Source organism: Aythya fuligula, chromosome 1, assembly GCF_009819795.1.
Source record: "Aythya fuligula isolate bAytFul2 chromosome 1, bAytFul2.pri, whole genome shotgun sequence".
Lineage (NCBI taxonomy): Eukaryota > Metazoa > Chordata > Aves > Anseriformes > Anatidae > Aythya > Aythya fuligula.
Window position 1 is genome coordinate 101,250,890 of NC_045559.1, and position 19,492 is coordinate 101,270,381.

Consider the following 19,492-nt stretch of genomic DNA (forward strand, 5'->3'; position numbering starts at 1 on the left):
AATGTGCCTGCAAGAATTTGAAGGGGGGAAGAAAAAAAAAAAAGCATTTTCAAAAGTATTTTAAGTATTTTCTGCTGTTTTTTTCTTTCCCTTTTGTTTTACATTTTTATTTTTAGTAGTACAACTTTTCTTCATTCTTCATTAAGAGTAAGAACGATTCTTCTTACTATTTCGCTTTTAATATTCTACCTTATGATTCTCTCCCATTCCCTTCTTTGTGCTTCAAGGACTACCATGCTCTTGATGTTCTTGTGCTTTTTTTTTTTTTTTTTTTTTTTTTTCCTTGCATGAGGGTTTGGGGAAATTCTTAAGGAAGAATACAAGAGAATCTTAACGTTTTCCTGCCAGAAGCTGAAATCTTGCATGGAGTACTATTTCAAGAGTGAAAACTGGAAGTGTGGTTTTAAAGAAACTATCTGCTGAAGCAGACACATAGAATAAAAGATTTGTCTACCAAAGCTTTTATATATGCACTCTAGAAAATTTAAAAAACATTACCTGTTCCTTCCCTTTCAAGAATGATGAAAATATTGTTTTGTAAAAATTAGTGGAAAAGGTTGTTACCAAAAGAATATGTTCCTGTTTGGCAAATCATATCATTTGGCTATGCCTAATTTAGTCTTTTATTCATGTAATTAAACAAGTTGTGGATTGCCAGTAAAAATGAAATTTGTGATGTAATTATAAAATTCTGATTCAGAACTTCACAAATTAATTCAAGAACAAATATTTATTCATGAACTTATAGTGGTTCATGTTCAAAAGTGCATATGCGCTGGAACAAATTTTATCCCAGAGGTCTAAATCAGTACTTTTGCAAATAATAATCAATTATTCAGTGTTGCACAAAACAAAAATGTTCTCGTGTATCAGAAGAATATTTACAGATCTGGGGAATCCTGATTTTTGGAATTTGAATCAATAGAGACAATTCTGCAGCAGATTTAGAAAATATACTCTAGAACTTTCATATTTCAGCATGTTGATACGTTGAAGTACATACAATTGAAGTACGAATAATGATTTCGTAACATCCACAGTCACTTGCTTCAGACTTCATTTCAGCTGGCTACATATTTGGTTCCAAATGTTTTTAGATATGTTTTATTATATAAATCCAATACCAATGAAAATTGTCTTTTGTTCGTGTTAAAATTGTTTAAAATCCATCTGGATATTATTAGTGTAATTATTAGTATTTTCTTTTACAACAGTTGATACAGTGACATGTATGGTCTTTTTTTTTTTTTTTTAAACAAAACATAATAAGGTGTTTTTAAAAAAAAAAGCCTTCAAAAGTGATTGCTTTCCAGACTTTCTTTGGGGTTAACTTTAAAAAGGCAGTATGATGATCCTTAGTTGGTCATGAAATAATGTTCAGACATTTCCCTGTACCTGCAAATTTAATAGACTATTTCATTAGTCTGTTATGCACTGAGTAAGTTGTCCTTTGGTTAAAACTCATGTTGATTTGGAGAAAAATTAAGTTCCTTCTTTCTTACTTCACCTTTCAGGTGTTTTTTTGTTGTTGTTTGTTTGTTTTTCTATTATTTTCTAAACTCTGACAAAGCAAGTTACAGTTCTTATAGTCTGCTCTACATAGCATTACATAACAAGCACAGTAGGCATATATGAAGAAATTGGCATGTTACATCTCAGAATCATGAATTCAACATATATTGCATTCTAAACAAATCAAGCAGGAATGTGGGCTACAAATATAAAGTTGCTCTAGGGACTTCCATATATACACTGCACAATTTTGCTGTATGCTAACACTTTAGATTCAGTAAATGGACCTCACGGAGTGAAACTACCAACATATGTTGTAAGCAGAGAATTAAGTCATGTAGTGTTAAGACTAATAGGGTAAATGGTAATAGATCTGGAGGTGGCCTTACATTGCACATCATGGGCTGTAGCAGCTAGTTAGAGGAAAAGCTATCACCTTACAAAACAAGATGTTAGGTATTTTCTTCATTTTAGTCTCCATCTATTTGCTTATTATAGTAAGTATAGAACCTCTAGAAAGTTAGAATGAAGGGAAGGTATTTATTAATTCAATTGATAACAAATCTTTCTGTAGAAAGATTGTTTAAATGTATACTCTGATAAACCCATCAACTTTATGTTAAATGAGTGAAATTTTAAGTAAACTGCATTGGCACAATTGATGTTATGTGCAGAAGGAGAGGTGAAGGAGAAAATGAGACGGAAGATGAAGAAAGATGAGAGAGTGTAAGCAAGGGTTAGCAAAGGGAAGAGCTCAGTGCTGTTTTGACAGGGTGCTCTCCCCTCCTTCCTGATTTCCAGATGTCATAGGGATTTGTGTGGGATCAAAATCTGCCCTGAGGTTTGTGAACCAAGTGCTTTTGATTTCTGTAGACATTTTTTTACATCAGGGTTGAATGTGACTTCTCTTTGACTGACTTTTTTTTTTTTTTTTTTAAATTGAATTAATTCATAAAACCCTACTGCGTAGCTAAGCTAATGGTAGGTCTTGGAAAGTGATGGGAGAAAAAACACTTCGAGTAAGAGATTGAGTCCAAAACCACCGTGAATGGTAAAAATGTAAAGTGTTCCTGCACAGCAAGGTTGAGAGTCATTTGTACAATGTACATGGAGCATATCTAAAATCCAAAAACATCCTTTGATCTAGCCCTCTGGGTTTGTATTAAGTATTTGGAGCCAAATTACAGAACTCAGCAGCTGAAAGAAGGAAACAGAGTGGGAGTCAGCCAGGAACTCGATCAGCTGCTTCCATAGCTCATGAAAAAGTGGGTTCAGGCTTTTTGCGGTAGGAGCTTCCATCATACCTGTGCTGACACTGTGCCAACCTGCAGCCTGTGAGGGCACACACCAGGCCCAAGGGCTGCCACTCACACTTTGCACTTGCTCACCTCCTTCATTGCACTCTTGGTCTTTATTTTTGCTAACATAAAATCTTCAGTTTGAGAAAATTGTGGTACCTTATTTGCAAGGCAGAGGCAGGCTGTCACACAGCATACTTGTAAAGGCTTTATTTTTAGAGACTGTGGTTTCCTTATTAAGTCTTCAGTGCAGAGCAGAACGAATAACTTTAGAGGATGAATTTGACTTCTTTTTAAACCTTCTATATTGTACTATAAGTTGATCTGATGATAGTCCTTAGTAGTAATATAATAATTATACATTATAAAATTATACATTATAAAATTATACATTATACATGTATATATATAAATTTAGTCTTTCTTCCGTTAAATCACATTTCTGTGACCGCTTATATTTTTAATATTCTCATTAAAATACAAAGAGAAGAAAGTTTTTGTATTTTTTTATTTGCCTCATGACTTTGAAACTATTGTCTTAACTGGCCTGTGTGAAAAAGTCATGTATAAGAGTTTTCAGCTTTAAAATAGCTCTGAGTGCACCTAGCATAGTTGTCAACAGAGCGGAAATCTGTGAAATGTATCGGACAACAAGACCACATGTAAGTGAGAAGCAAATGTGTTAACCTAGCTACCATGGAAAACCAGACAATCAAAAAAAAGATTATACCTAATAATAAGAGAAAAAAAAAAATAGGTTTTCTCTGGCAACAAATGCAGGCAGTGAAACCATTTTTTAGCATTCAGGATACATTCATATGCTGATAACTCCAAAAGATGATAGTCATCATTCCCATCTTATGATTGGAATCAGTCTCTTCTTACAGTTACGTTCCATTTTATTTTGATGATTATTAGTTATTTTTACATTACACATAATAAATCTATCTTGTCTGTAAAACAACAACAACAACAACAAAAAACAACCAACCAACCAACAAACAAACAAAACTCCCTGCTGACAAGTTACGTTACTACAGAGCTTTGTCTCTTAAAGATTTATCTTTTTTGTGACATAATTTAGCCATGTTTCATCATTAGGAAGGAGAATTTGTTTATTAAATTTGGTTATTATTTGGTTTATTAAATTAACCTATTTTGGTTATTAAAAACTGTAGCCATTTTTGTTAAAACATCTTTCACTTAAATGTATAGCTTTTATTCCCATAACAAACTCTTAGCCCATAAATAAAAAGCTCATTTGCATTTTACAATTGTTTCATTATCTAAAAAAAAAAAAAAAAAGGATTAAATGTCTCCAAGATGTGATTTGATAATCTTTAAAATAGAACCTTGGATTTTTCCTGGTTATTTTCACATGGGTATTTTTAATGATTTCCCAGAATAATGCTTGTCTTTGCGATAGATAAAAATGATAACGTACCCACATCTTAAGGAATACTTGTGCTTACATATACGTTTCTTCTGATGTACGACAGAAACCTCTGTGCATTACTTCAATCAGAGCTTATATTGGAAGCAGTACACCAAATAATATGAGAAAAGTATTGATTTTATTTCTGAAGTTATTAAGTTATTAATTACAATTTTCTCACATACTTAGGAATGTTAATTATCCTAAGTCTTAGTTACTATGATTTCATAGTAACACCTATATATATATTATACTGGTGATTTTCTAGATTAAAAATTGTGGAACTCATTAAAAATACATACTTTTGTCATCGAGTGATTTCCATTAACACTTCTGTATATGGTAACACATCTGTATCCGGGGCTGGTGCCAATGCAGAAATCTTGTTTTTTTCGACCATGGGGCACTTTACTCAGCACCTGGCCTGATGGCCACAGACGGGTCCCTATCTTTTAGGGGAAAAAGGATCCTGGGCCAGGAGCTGGCAGGGCTCGTTGAGAGGGCTTTAAACTAGGTAAGAAGGGGGATGGGGCTGAAGCAAGGATTGTTGGGGCTGTGCCAGGGGGAACAATGGCAAGGCCGGGGGATAAGGTAATGGCCCAGCTGAAGTGCATCTACACCAATGCACGCAGCATGGGTAACAAACAGGAGGAGCTGGAAGCCATCGTGCAGCAGGCAGGCTACGACTTGGTTGCCATCACGGAGACGTGGTGGGACCAGTCTCATGACTGGAGTGCTGCGATGCCTGGCTATAAGCTCTTCAGAAGGGACAGGCAGCACAGAAGGGGTGGTGGTGTGGCTCTCTATATTAAGAGTCTTTCGAGGTTGTAGAACTCGAGGTTGGGAATGACAAGGTCGAGTCCCTTTGGGTTAGGATCGGCAGGGACAACAAGGCTAGTGTCCTGGTCGGGGTCTGCTATAGACCGCCAAACCAGGATGAGGAGACGGATGAGGAGTTCTACAGGCAACTGACAGAAGTTGCAAAATCGTCAGCGCTTGTACTCATGGGGAACTTCAACTTCCCTGACATATCCTGGAAGCACAACACAGCCCTGAGAAAGCAGTCTAGGAGGTTTCTGGAGAGCATGGAAGATAGCTTCCTGACACAGCTGGTTAGTGAACCTACCAGGGGTGGCACCCCGCTAGACCTTCTCTTCACAAACAGAGAAGGACTGGTGGAGGATGTGATTGTCTGGAGCTGTCTTGGGCAGAGTGACCACAAAATGGTGGAGTTCACTATTCTTGGCGAGGCCAGGAAGAGGACCAGTAAAACCGCTGTATTGGACTTTCGGAGGGCTGACTTTGAGCTGCTCAGGACACTAGCTGGTGGAGTCCCTTGGGAGGTGGTTCTGAAGGGCAGAGGGGTCCAGGAAGGCTGGGCGCTCTTCAAGAGGGAAATCTTAATGGCGCAGGAACGGTCTGTCCCCACGTGCCCAAAGACGAGCTGGCGGGGAAGAAGACCAGCCTGGCTGAACAGAGAGTTGTGGCTTGATCTTAGGAGAAAAAAGAGGGTTTATAATCTTTGGAAAAGTGGGCAGGCCACTAAGGAGGACTATAAGGATGTTGCGAGGCAGTGCACGGACAAAATTAGAAAGGCCAAAGTTCATCTGGAGCTCCATCTGGCTACTGCCGTTAAGGATAACAAAAAAAGTTTTTATAAATACATCAACACAAAAAGGAGGACTAAGGAGAATCTCCATCCTTTACTGGATGCAGGGGGAAACTTAGTTACAAGAGATGAGGAAAAGGCGGAGGTGCTTAATGCCTTCTTTGCCTCAGTCTTTAGTGGCAATACCGGTTGTTCTCTGGATACCCAGTACCCTGAGCTGGTGGAAGGAAATGGGGAGCAGGATGTGGCACTCACTATCCACGAAGAACTGGTTGGTGACCTGGTACGGCACTTGGATGTGCACAAGTCGATGGGGCCGGATGGGATCCACCCAAGGGTACTGAGAGAACTGGCAGAGGAGCTGGCCAAGCCACTATCCATCATTTATCAGCAGTCCTGGCTATCGGGGGAGGTCCCAGTTGACTGGCAGCTAGCAAACGTGATGCCCATCTACAAGAAGGGCTGGAGGGCAGACCCGGGAAACTACAGGCCTGCCAGTTTGACCTCAGTACCAGGGAAGCTCATGGAGCAGATTCTCTTGAGAGTCATCAAGCAGCACTTGCAGGGTAAGCAGGCGATCAGGCCCAGTCAGCATGGGTTTATGAAAGGCAGGTCCTGCTTGATGAACCTGATCTCCTTCTATGACAAAGTGACGAGCTGGGTGGATGAGGAAAAGGCTGTGGATGTGGTCTACCTTGACTTCAGCAAGGCTTTTGACACCGTCGCCCACAGCATTCTCCTCAAGAAACTGGCTGCTCTTGGCTTGGACTGGCGCATGCTTCATTGGGTTAGAAACCGGCTGGATAGCCGGGCCCAAAGAGTCATGGTGAATGGAGTCAAGTCCAGCTGGAGGCCAGTCACTAGTGGCGTTCCCCAGGGCTCGGTGCTGGGGCCGGTCCTCTTTAATATCTTCATTGATGATCTTGACGAGGGCATTAAGTGCACCCTCAGTTTGCAGATGACACCAAGCTATGCGCGTGTGTCAATCTGTTTGAGGGTAGGAAGGCTCTGCAGGAGGATCTGGATAGGCTGCACCAATGGACTGAAGTCAACTGCATGAAGTTTAACAAGGCCAAGTGCCGGGTCCTCCACCTGGGATGCAATAACCCCAAGCAGAGCTACAGGCTGGGAGATGAGTGGTTGGAGAGCTGCCGGGCAGAGAAGGACCTGGGAGTGATGGTTGATAGCTGAATATGAGCCAGCAGTGTGCTCAGGTGGCCAAGAAGGCCAACGGCATCCTGGCTTGCATAAGAAACAGTGTGGCCAGCAGGGCTAGGGAAGTGATCGTCCCCCTGTACTCGGCTCTGGTGAGGCCGCACCTTGAGTACTGTGTTCAGTTTTGGGCCCCTCGCTACAAGAAGGACATCGAGGTGCTTGAGCGAGTGCAGAGAAGGGCGACGAAGCTGGTGAGGGGCCTGGAGAACAAGTCCTACGAGGAGTGGCTGAGGGAGCTGGGCTTGTTCAGCCTGGAGAAAAGGAGGCTCAGGGGTGACCTTATTACTCTTTACAGATACCTTAAAGGAGGCTGTAGAGAGGTGGGGGTTGGTCTGTTCTCCCACATGCCTGGTGACAGGACGAGGGGGAAAGAAATAAAGTTGCGCCAGGGGAGTTTTAGGTTAGATGTTAGGAAGAACTTCTTTACCGAAAGGGTTGTGAGACATTGGAACAGGCTGCCCAGAGAAGTGGTGGAGTCACCATCCCTGGAGGTCTTTAAAAGATGTTTAGATGTAGAGCTTAGTGATATGGTTTAGTGGAGGACTGTTAGCGTTAGGTCAGAGGTTGGACTCGATGATCTTGAGGTCTCTTCCAACCTAGAAATTCTGAGATTCTGTGATTCTGTAATACTATATGAAATATGAAATGCTACACACTGCCCTGAATCTGCTAAGAAAGTATTTTTCAGTTTCATATATAAATAAAAGGCAGGCACAGTGTTTTATGTTCTGAGTATCTATATATCTCATAGAAAAAAATATATTTCACTTGAAAGTAGAGTTAGCATGAGATTTTAGATGATAGTTTTAGCCCCATGCTCTTTAATGACATATTGTATAGTGGAAGACATTTTTATTTCCATACAGCTATTAAGGATTCGACATCTTTAATTCCATCAGCTCAGGGCTTAAATTAGAATTTAAGCTAAATATTTTCATTTAATTTATTGATTCTGTTCCAATTTAGGAGATTACCCCATGGCTCTAATTCACCCAAAGAATCTCACTGGGGAGATTTTCAACGGCACAAATAGAAGTCAAACCACTAACTTTCATTGACTGCTGAAAATTGTATTACTGCCTTCTCTCTGGATATACAGCAACCCGGTTCCCATTGTTCTCTTAATAGGAATGAGCATCCATCTTTCTCAAGGAGGCTTTGAAAATGATGATCAAAGCAGAGGAGGCACAATGCTCACTGTTTACTGTAGCTCTACTACGGTCAGTGAATTATTTGCACCATTTGGGACACAAGCCATATCATTACTAAAATGATTATAAGTTACTTAGTCTCCTAATAACAAAAATCAGCATTAAAGAATTAAGTTTTCTCAGCTAAAATGGAAAAAGTAGGAATTGTGTGTGTGTGTGTATGTTTAAATCCATTCATTAACACCAATGCCATTGCCTGTTGAAGTCATCCTTCAGATACTACTTCTTTTTATTAGGCTGTGAGGCGTTGACCTTCGTTCATGTTTTGATCAGTATGGAAGCACTACAGTGAAAATGCCCTCACCCACTTGGATAAAGATAGTATAATGCCTTCACTTCATTGCAATTTAGGTTGGAATAATGTTGGCAGATGCAGAAAAAAATGCATCCAGGTTTTTCTAGTTGGTTTTATAAATTTTGTCATAGTTCTTCTTCTCTGCCCATCTGCCAAAACAATTCCCCATGCTTCTGGTGGCACTCAACCCAGGAAAAATTAGCTGTTTTTGTTTTCCAGTCATGCCCCACTCAGCTTGAATGTGTAGAAATTAATTTATTTTCTTAAATGACAGAATGAATACAAGGAGTATCTCCATCTTCTGGAATAAATACAAACACATTTTTAATATACTTTGTAGACTGTCTAGTTTTTAGCTTTTTGAGCTGAAAAGTACAGCAGGGTCAGCATACAAGGTATGTCACATTTTTTATCTCATGTGATCTACTCTGAAATTTGCTGAGATAATGCCACCCTTACGTTGGTTGATCTCATCATTGTTGCTCACTAATGTTGGCACAGTTCTCAACCCAACCTCTCCTTTGCACTGCTTCCTTACAGGGTCTCAGCGCTGAATAAGTTAATTGGTTAATTATAGGTACAAAATGGTAGGTGAAGGCTATACTGGAAAAAAGACGGTAGGACACAGAGATAGAGAATGAAGAAGCCAGAGCTAGATGGAAAAGCAAGTAAGATGTCAGTAAAGAACAATTAACAAAAACAGAAAAAAAAAATAATTGAAAGTATAAATAATAAAGAAAAATGAGATGAGCTTTGTCTTTCATCTTACAATTATAATTTGTCCACATCTTCTTTGAATACTCTCTTGAAACCTACTAACATTATATTTTAAGTGTGTGAGAAAAAGTAAATATAGAAATGCAAATTAGTCCTGACAGATTAGCTTAACAATCATTTTTTGAAAAACAGGACACCACAGTTTAGCAGTTTATTTTGAGAGCCAAGAAGGATGGCATATTTTTACATTAAACAGTATTCATTTTAGTCCTCTTATATTTATTTTTGTCTGAACAAATCCTTAAAATTTTCCACCACTTTGTAAACACTCCTACATTTGGCTGAATTAATAGGATAAGGATTACCAGTTTGTTAGAACAAATAATGATAAATTGCTTGCGTACATTAAATATGTTTGGGACATGTTTAATCTATAAGTTTGATGTTAAATACACCAATGTTATATTATAAAATTTTGCTATCAACATGAACCAGGAAGCATTGTTGCAGAAGTCTCATGCATCTTTTCATCTAAGCTAGCAGAAAACACTGGGTATGCTGAAATAACAATTCATATATAACTGTGTAGATCTGTTATTTGTGCAGTCACACATAAAGATCCTAAATAATCATTATAAGAAGACAAGCTATGACTGCTGGTTTGGGGTCAAAACAGTAAGAGATAGAGTGCCTTTAAAAGACTGCAGTGCTATATTGTAATACAAGGTCCTGAGAGCTCTTGAGATGTTTTGTTGTTGTTGTTGTTGTTTGTTTTTATTTTTCTGAAATGAGAATGAGTGCCAGAGCTAAAATAAGATATTGATATATGAAGCTTTTGTGAAAGTCGTGCTTTCTTTACAAATGGTGTGTTGGTATTCAGAGTCTGATGATACTTTTTGCTTTGAAGTCATTTACTTTTTGATGTCAATTTTTGTTGCATATTGCCTAGAAGCTATTTGTGGCTTTAGAAGGAGGACACACAGGAAAGTGATTGATTTGGTAACCTATGGGAGTATCAGCATCGCTCAGATACCCTGGCTCAGCTCAGCTAGCGTGGGAGTGCCCTTCTTGGCCATTTGGCCTTTTGGGTTTTGATTATTTGTTTGCTGTTGTGCTTTTTTGTTTGTTTATTCATTTTGGTAGTGGTTTGTTGTTATTGTTGTTTTAATAGTGTCTGTAAATGTATAAGCTGTCCAAGGATGCCGTGAGGTTAGCCACCTCCAGCTCAAATAGCAGCCCTTAAGAAACATTTCCTCATGTAGACTTCAGACAGTTACAATGGCTCAGATGTCTAGGCAGTTTAGGAAGGCTGATTTTTTTTTTCTTGAATGCAAATTTAGAGATCTCTCATAGGAACTTATTTTGCATTCTTAACAACAACAACAAAAACACTTATCTATTGCATGTTTATGAATTAGTTTTTCTTTCATTTACTTCCTGAGGGATTTAAAGTGTCTGTTGCAAACAAAGAGAGAATAAATTATGTATAATAAGATAAAAAAAAATGCAGTCATAGTTCTTACTTTTCTCATACTAGTTAGGCCAACAATGTGGAATTTCTTGTAAAATACACAGTAGTTGCTGACCTAGCCTTTCAGACATTGTCTAATGCCTATTCTTCTGCAGCCAGATGGAAAAAATAAGTCAGGTGCTGTTCTTTGATCTCTATATGTGTTTTGAAGTCTCTTTTATAGTTGACGGCCTCAGACCCCTGTACTTTAAAAAAAACCTGTGTTACCTTGAGGGCATGAGGATAGATCACAAACCGATAAGGCACATAAATAAGAAAAATTGTGATTTTTTCCTCAAAACTCATACCATATTCTTTGAAGTTTTCATTAAGAGGAACTTTATTCCATGTTAATTTTATAAAATAAACGAGCATAGATGCAAGGCTGGCTGATCTAAACCAAGATTAGTTTATTCAAATGTGATTTTAATCAATATGAAATAGTGTCTTGCAAAACTCACTTTTTAATAGTGCAACTCTCTGTTTATATGTTTGTGAATTTCAAAGCAAGATCATGTATACATACACGCATGTATATGCAGCTGAAGATTTACATATGTATATCTGTTTATGCAGAATGCATTTGTTTTCTTGTACAACCAAAAACTTAAAGGGTGGTAGCAAAATGTATAATGTTATGGTTGAAAATTTATATGCTCAGAAGTGAGGATATTAAGAAACAAACATGTACCCTCATAGAAGAGATGGCATGGTTGTGCTAGATAATAAACTCCTTAGGGGAAGGGAAATGCCACTATATATATTTATATGGTGCTAAAGCACTGTTGGAGTTCAATAAGTAAACAGAAAATGTAAACGGTATGTTAGTAGATGGTAAGTTTTGCATATTTCTTTAATTCTATGGATTTGGATCTTGATTTTAATGTTCTATTAAGGTAGTTCTTTTGCCTTGCCTTGACATTAAGAAAAGATTAAGTAAATGACTGACAATAAAAAGAAAGAAAGAAAAAAAAAAGTAAGGGGTGTTTTGCACTCTCCATGCATCTCCATCCTCAAAGTCTTTTATTTGTTTTTTGAGTTTGATAGTTCTTCATCACAAGCAAAGAAATAACCTTACTGAGCCGACCTGGCAGCTCTGCCACTTCCCCAGGCTTGCAGGGGTGGAGTGGTGTGTGGATCTGGTCCCCGCATACACTGATGAGTTATGGGAGGGCACCATTCACTTTGCAGAATTGTGCTGTTTTCACAGCAAACACTGCTGTGTCTGAGTTGATCTCCCAGGAGTTATTAGAGTCATGGGGGCTGCAAAATAAAACCCGACTGATTTTTAGCTTTGCTGTGTTCTGTAACTGTTGTCCCATCATGCCTTAAGTCTCCGCAACTGCCTCACAGAGACTCTCTAATAGTCACCAGATTTTGTTTCTTTTAAAATGGGACACTTTCAGAAATGCATCAAAGGCAATATAAGAACTGTATGTGGCAGTAGTTTAAGTACTCTTCCACTGCAGAAATAGAGACCTGCTTTCTTTTGCAAACCTGGTAAAGGTGCCTTAAAATCAAGGACCCTAAAGGGGGCAACTTATTATCCTCTGTGGTAAGACAGGAGAGAGCAATATATGGCTTCACTTATCTGTTGACACAGTCCTAGCCTGACTTAAATGAGGGCACAACTCATGAGCCTGTGTTCCAGAGGCCAGGCTCTCCCTTGTTAGTCTGTCATCTCTGCACTAATGCAGCATGTGACCTTCTGGGAAAAAAAAAAAAAAAAAAAAAAAAAAAGGCAAAAGGTTTCCCAGACCATCAGTTTCCAAAAAACGACAGTTTGGGATTCTTCAGAAGAGGTGACAGAGAGCTCCCTGTATGAGGAAGTGGCTTTGGCTTTGAGGAGAGTTGAGGGACTTCTGTGCACGTACAGGCTGACCTCACTGTCTCAGGGACTTCCAGTGTGAGAATATGTGGCTTTCATCATGTCTCAGTGAATGAAGTATTCCTGTAGAGAAGAGAAAAAAGTTGTTTTAAACACTTCCTGGAAGGCTAGGCCAAGATGCTGCAGAGAGCTTTGATTCCCTTTAGAAGAAAGTAAAAGTGAAGTCTCTAATGAAGGAAGAGGGGGTTTTAGAAAAAAATCTGCTCGTAGTGGATAAAAACCCATGAGAGATATCTGATCCAAGGGCAGAACTGTGCAATAAATTGATAGTGACTTTTATCTATCGCACAGTAAAACAAAAATCAAAAGGCTAGGGCATAATGAAGGCTGAGGATAAAAGAAATAGAATGTCAACACATTTTAGAGAATGACTTATATTAAAGCTAGGCAGAACCAGTGTAACACAGACCACAAATTCTTTTCCTAATTTTATTTTTTTGTCCTTAACTTCTGACTGAGCTGCAATGCATGAATGAGATAAGCATCCAGTCTTGGTGTAATATCTTCAGGTGGTCCACTGCATCTCTGAAAGTGTTGTCCACAAGGCTGATCCCAGAATTAATTACATTGCTTTTAGAAAGCTTTCAAATTGCTAAGGAACTCACCTGATCAGATATTACACCACAGAAACTGAAACTAGTTAAATGAGCTATTAAACACTGAATCGCATAGGAACAGGCCACCTTTTATTGGGCTTCACACCTCTGAATGCTTAATTAGTTCAGTTTTACTTGATGTTATTCCAGGGAAGGAAGTGGATTGGCATTGCTCCCATGGCAGTTATTGACCACTATTTTGCTTAACAGCAACATTATGCATGAGGCATTCTGTTATACAATGTGATACAAAAGTTTTGTTGGTGATATATTTTCTCTGTCAGACTGCATTTTTGGTGTGACTAATGAGGAAAATAGTCACTTACGAGGTGCTGCTTTGGGCATCCCTTGACATATATCAGGATATGGGGTAGCTTTTCTGTAGGCAACTGCTCCTTTTCCTGTGACAGAATAAATGGATGCAACCTATGCAGAAATGTACATACAGGTTCTGTATCCTGAAAAGCAGCCTTCTATTATTCTTGTAAGAGTAAGCTATCTGGCCAACACTTCTGAAACTGTCAATTAACCCTGTGCAGGATTGAGTACTAGCACAACAACAACAAAAAGTGGTTTGAAAGATCAGCAGACATCTGCTGAAACACCAACTGGATATACCATTTTTCTTTTTCATAGTGCAAGGTTCAATGAGCGTTGGATCTGGGACCAAATAAAGGAAAACAACCCCAAATAACCCTCGCTGCAACTTAGGGAGTTCTTTGAGGCAGCTCAAGCTTTTTGCTTGGATTTGTTTTGGCTCATCTTGGAATTCCACACTTTGTCTTTTTTTTTTTTTTTTCCTCTTTGAAAATCTCTACTTTCTGTCCTTCTAGCAGTGCACTGCAAACTGCAAAATCACAAAGTCTTCTGCTTTTGATGCTCAGAACTGCAGCTGGCATTTGAAAAGACAGTTTTTCATGCATTCACAGTAAACTGTACCTTCTACATTACTGCTAATGTAATCCTAAAAGAGCACCTTGTATTAACTGAGCTTTTTTCCTGTGCCATGTTTTGATGCAATAAAATTTGGTACAGTCAGCTGTCTTATATAAGCAGCAGTGTGAGTCATCTTCAGAAACTGAATATTCACATGCTTCCCTGGCATGAGTTAAGAGAGGATATAAGTTATAATGTGCTAAAAAAGGAAATCTGAAATTCCCAGCAATTTCTTTTAACACTCTATGTTACTGTAGAAGTTATTTTTGCTATGAGTTCAAGACCTGATCCTTCATCATTCTTCAGACTGTAAATTTGCTTCCTGTAAAATGGAACGATGGCAAAGAAACCAAGCCTCTTCATCAGGTGATTCCTCTGGTACAAGGACTGGGTGACCCTCACTGACGAGACCCAGTGCTGGGTCTGTATGCAGAGAGCACCAACACCTTCTGGTCATCTGCATTTGGGGACAGCCACGTGGAGACTGCTGGGGTCAGAGCAAATCCAACGACTACTTGTAATGTGTAAAGTACTTGAAGTTTGACAGATAGCCTGGTTCTTTATGCCCTGTGCTGTAATTGCTTCACTGTACTGAATGTAGTTAGCCCAAATTGCAGTAAGAGCATATCTCCTCTCTTGATTTCTCCAGCTGGTCAGAATGAAGAAACAGAGCATTCCTTTTCCAATTCTATGTGCCACATTTGTCTCTTCCATTTTAAAGGACTTGTGGATAAGTTTTTTAACAGTAATGGAAGACATTCTGTTATGATACCTTTGCTGTCTGCCAGTTCTAGGTGAAAAATATGCACTTGGAAAGTTATCATCACTGACATAAGAACATCTAGAGATGAATGGCTTCAGCTGGTCACACTTTAACTGGTCACTGTGGAATATCTTAATAGCACTGATCATTTTAATTGAAATTTCATAAAAAGCAGTGGCCATGAACACTGTGAATGAACAGAGAGATGTTATTATGACTAAAATAGCTTACTTTGTCTCTCCTTTCACTCTAAATTGAAATTGTATCTAGAAATGTATTCCTGTACTTTACTTAAAGACCTTAATTCTGCAGCTCAGTTACAGGCATAGCATCTACCCGACAGCTAATAAGTAATGTGTGATGCAGAAGATCAGCTCGTAGAGTACTAATTAATTGCCGTTCTATTAAGAAAATGTTTTCCCATTGTAATTATTCCTAAGGCTGATGCTTCTGACGCTAAACTACCTGTTTTGCGGTTTCTTTTACTGAATATAAATGTAGACATATCTATCTGAACCCCTCTGTCACCATGAGAGAACAGCACCCAGGTCTTCTTGTGTTTTTGTCTCACAGGACCATGCTGTGAGACAGGCCACCTGGAATGATTTCATAACCATGGTGGTCAGTGGACAACAACTGTGGCATCACTGACTGGTAGATTGCCAGAGGAGTTTGTGGTCTCGTTGCCTGGCACGGGCAGGCGCTGCATTCAGTAGCTTTCCCCAGCCAGCAGGTGAATTTGGCCAGCACCAGGGCTCACCTGCACATGGCATGGCTACCCAGGGGCTGCTGGGCTGCATAGTGCAGGTGGGCTGCACAGCATGGAGCGCGCACAGACAAGGACAGCATCAGTCCTCAGCTCTCTCCTTGCTGCATGTATCATGTATCTCTGTCAGCGAACCTCCTCCTTCTTTCTGGCAGAAACTGGGATGAGAGGGAGCATGGTTTGGGTCGTCTTCCCTAGAAATAGAAGACATTCATGCTAAATAAGAGACAGAGTTACTGAATGCAAAAAAAAAAAAAAAAAAAAAAAGTTTCTTTTTTAAGCCTTTCTCCTCCTTTTTCCTCCCCTTCCACTGTCACCCTTGTCTGTGAGCAGAAGAGGCAGCTCTGCAAACTGTCCTTTTGCTCCCGTTGACAAATGCAGTGAGTTTGGGGCATCAACATTAGATGTTCCATGTCACCAGCTCAGTGAAACTGCAGTGAAGTATGCAAGTAAAGGAGGAAAGAAAAAAAAAAAAAAAAGAAAAAAAGCAACCCTCTGAAAACAACCCTCCGGTGTTTCAGCCCAGCAGTGTCCTGTGTTACAGTACTGTGGGGGATGTTGATAAACACTGGGAAGAGCTGAGAGGTGGCAGAGGCAGGTTAGGGACTGGCAGCTTCTGATAGACCGCAGAAAGCTGTCCCTTCATCTCTTCCTGCATCTGAATGCCAGATTCTCCTGCTTAGAGGAAGCCTTTACAACTGTTCTGTTTCTACATGCCCTGGATAAAAGGAAGAAGAGAAGCAATGGAAATACAATTTTTAGTAAGCATTTTTAGTAGAAATAATATTTTACATCTTCCCCTGCCTCTGCTGAGTAAGTGCTGTTAGTTCCCATCATTCATTCCTAAGGAAAGTCTTCTAATTCGTCTTTATCAGTGCTGCCAGGTAGAGGTTATTCATTTTTATTTACCTGGCATGGCCGTGCTGTCACTGCTGCTGCTGCTTTGGCTAGTAGAAATAACTGCTGCTGTGGACATCTCGCCCAGAATAAGAGCGGGGTCGAGGTGGAGAGGTGAAAAGAACCGTGAGTAACCTGGGCTTTTCCTTCTCTTCTTCTCTGCTCGGTGTTCAAGGAAATGTGTTAGGCCTCATTTGGCAGTGTAAGTCTTCCTCTCCAGGAGACTGTTCTTTTATAATAACCTTCAGGGCATATAATTAAAGATAGTTAAATATGCATGCAGAAAGCATGGGCCACACCTTCTGTACGCTCCCCACATCTGCAGTACAGTCCTGTGCTTCCCTGCAAGCTTCCCGAACAGCCTTTGCTGATTAACTCCTGTATTTCCAGAGAGTTGCAAGACTTCCAGGCTACAATCAGCTGTGATTTTTCTATTTATAATCTTACCATTTTGCACGCTATTTCAAATATTGGTTTTGATAAAGGTAGGAAATTTTACAGCTGTACTGGTTATGTGAAGGATGCTTGTAACCACAATGATTATGCTAGGTAACTTTATTGGTATAAATGGGAAAACTGCAGTTTAAAATCTACAGATTTAGAAGAGGGGGTTTAACCCAGCATTGCAGTTTGTGCAAAGTTTATCAATGTTGCTCTTGAAAAGAAAAAATAACATTACTGTTGGAAAAGGAAAGTAGATGAGTCATGATAATATTTGGGAGTGAGATCTGCAGGACGTGGTACAGCATACACAGTTTACAGTTTGTTTCACTGAAATATCCAGATGATTATTTGCATTTAAAGGACAACTCAATTCTTGCTGACATTATTCTTTGTTCTTGTCCAACTATATAAACAAGCATTCCTGTTATTGGCAAAATACTGGAATCATTATTAGTGTGAATTTTTTCCTTTCCTTTCCTTTCCTTTCCTTTCCTTTCCTTTCCTTTCCTTTCCTTTCCTTTCCTTTCCTTTCCTTTCCTTTCCTTTCCTTTCCTTTCCTTTCCTTTCCTTTCCTTTCCTTTCCTTTCCTTTCCTTTCATCTTATTTATTTTATTTTATTTTATTTTATTTTATTTTATTTTATTTTATTTTATTTTATTTTATTTTATTTTATTTTATTTTATTTTATATATATATATTAGAAACACCTAGATTACAAAAAAGGGAAGAAATATTGAAAACAGAATGAAGGCTTTCAGTTTAATTCAGCTGAATATGATGAGACTGACTGCAAAATGTATATGATGAAAATCTCTGAAATAACCAGAGCTTGGAGGGGTGGCTGTTGGTATCCTTGGGCTGGATATTATCTTGACAGTCCTGTTACCTGAAAGCTGATCTGTAGCTTGAGTGATAATTGTGTTTCCTAAAGCATGTATGGACATATCAGTAAATTTACTGCTTCCACTTGGGCACCCAAATCATCAGCCTTATGGAAAGAGGTGCTGGATGGACTGGAACTGAGAACTGAACTCCATTCATTCATTTCATTTACATCCAAAAAAATATACTACCCAGACTAGCAGGTTCTTAATACAGGTTCTTAATATGTACATTAAGTGCTACATATAAATAACATCCAGTGGGTTATAAATATTCAAGCACATTAAGTAATTATGCTTAGAAGAGCCCTTTAATTTCATGGATATGGAAACTGAGGCACAAATCTCAGAAATATGTTGATTGAAACTTTTCCAAAGCATGTTTCTTACTCATTGAAAAGGTCCTCTAAAAAATTCATCTGCATTTATTTTCAAGTATTACCTTTTATGAAAAAAGCCATTTTGTAGAGTAAAAATACTATATTTTCAGTTTTGACTTAATGTTTTTCATCTGTTTGAAAGTTTGTGATGCTGGGTGTTTAGACTGAATTTAGACCAAAGAATGGAAATAAATGGGGATATAAATATTAATGTCTCACAAAAGCATTACTGAATAAAAGTTAATCAGTTTGGGATGGCATTTAGCCATGATGAGTAAATTATATGAAGATTCAAGAGCTTAAGAGCGCCACATCTTTTGGCATTTGTTTTGCAACTATAGTAGGTCATTTAATGTCATTGGTGGTTAACAATTAGACCTTATGGATTCAAATAGTTTTATTTCTACTATTGAGGACAGGGAGTCTAAGTCCCTGTCCATTAGCAAATTACTGGTATGTGGTTAAAGGAAAAATAAGGATGTAAATTAGTTTTTATATCATACTTGTGATAATACAACACAATTGCTTAGGGGGCTCAGTTGTCATATGTGCTAAGAGTTACAGATCTGAATTACGTCTGCTTGAAATTAAGAGATGCTTGAATCAGACCCAAATATTCCTTTTATTTTAATATTAGCAATATCCTAACTGAGAACAACTGTTGGGCAAGAGAAACTTTACAAGACGGTTATGTGAATTGTATACCTTTTGGCTTTTGCTGTCTGTGATGCCAGCATTTCTCTAGTAGCAGAATGCAGATATGCGGAGCTGAATGTTATGAGAAGTAGATAACTTCCTCTTTCTGGGAAAGGAGAAAACCAAAATGTTACATAATCGTAGCTGATTGATTCTTTGTCAGTGGCTATTAATATCGTATGTGTGCCTTTCAAAATTGATGTGGTTCTTAATGATGCTCTCCTACTGGTTTATTTTTGCACATCACAATAAAAATACTAATAAAAACATTAATAAAAATAATAATATAAAAAAGTTGTGTGATTAAATAGTGTAGTTTGTTTAATTGGTTTACACTTAAATTGCATTGCCCAAGCCAAAAAACATGACTTTAAATACAAAGGAACATGTCTGGTTTCTGAAGCTCTTAAACAGGAATTTTCACTAGAGCATTCAGGTGTAGA

General features: G+C 38.5%; 1 protein-coding gene across 5 annotated transcripts in view; it reads left to right on the forward strand.

Moving 5' to 3' along the window:
- Positions 1 to 19,492, forward strand: part of ROBO1 (roundabout guidance receptor 1) — a 735,419-nt gene that overhangs the window by 183,157 nt on the left and 532,770 nt on the right. Inside the window, exon 1 of one of the 5 annotated variants that reach the window (XM_032207884.1) lies at positions 16,311 to 16,774. The exons of the other annotated variants lie outside the window; for them this stretch is intronic. Within the exon in view, the coding sequence (XP_032063775.1) occupies positions 16,666 to 16,774 (109 nt within the window). The 5' untranslated portion in view covers positions 16,311 to 16,665. Of the gene's footprint in view, positions 1 to 16,310; positions 16,775 to 19,492 lie in introns of those variants that run through there. 5 annotated transcript variants of the gene reach the window in all.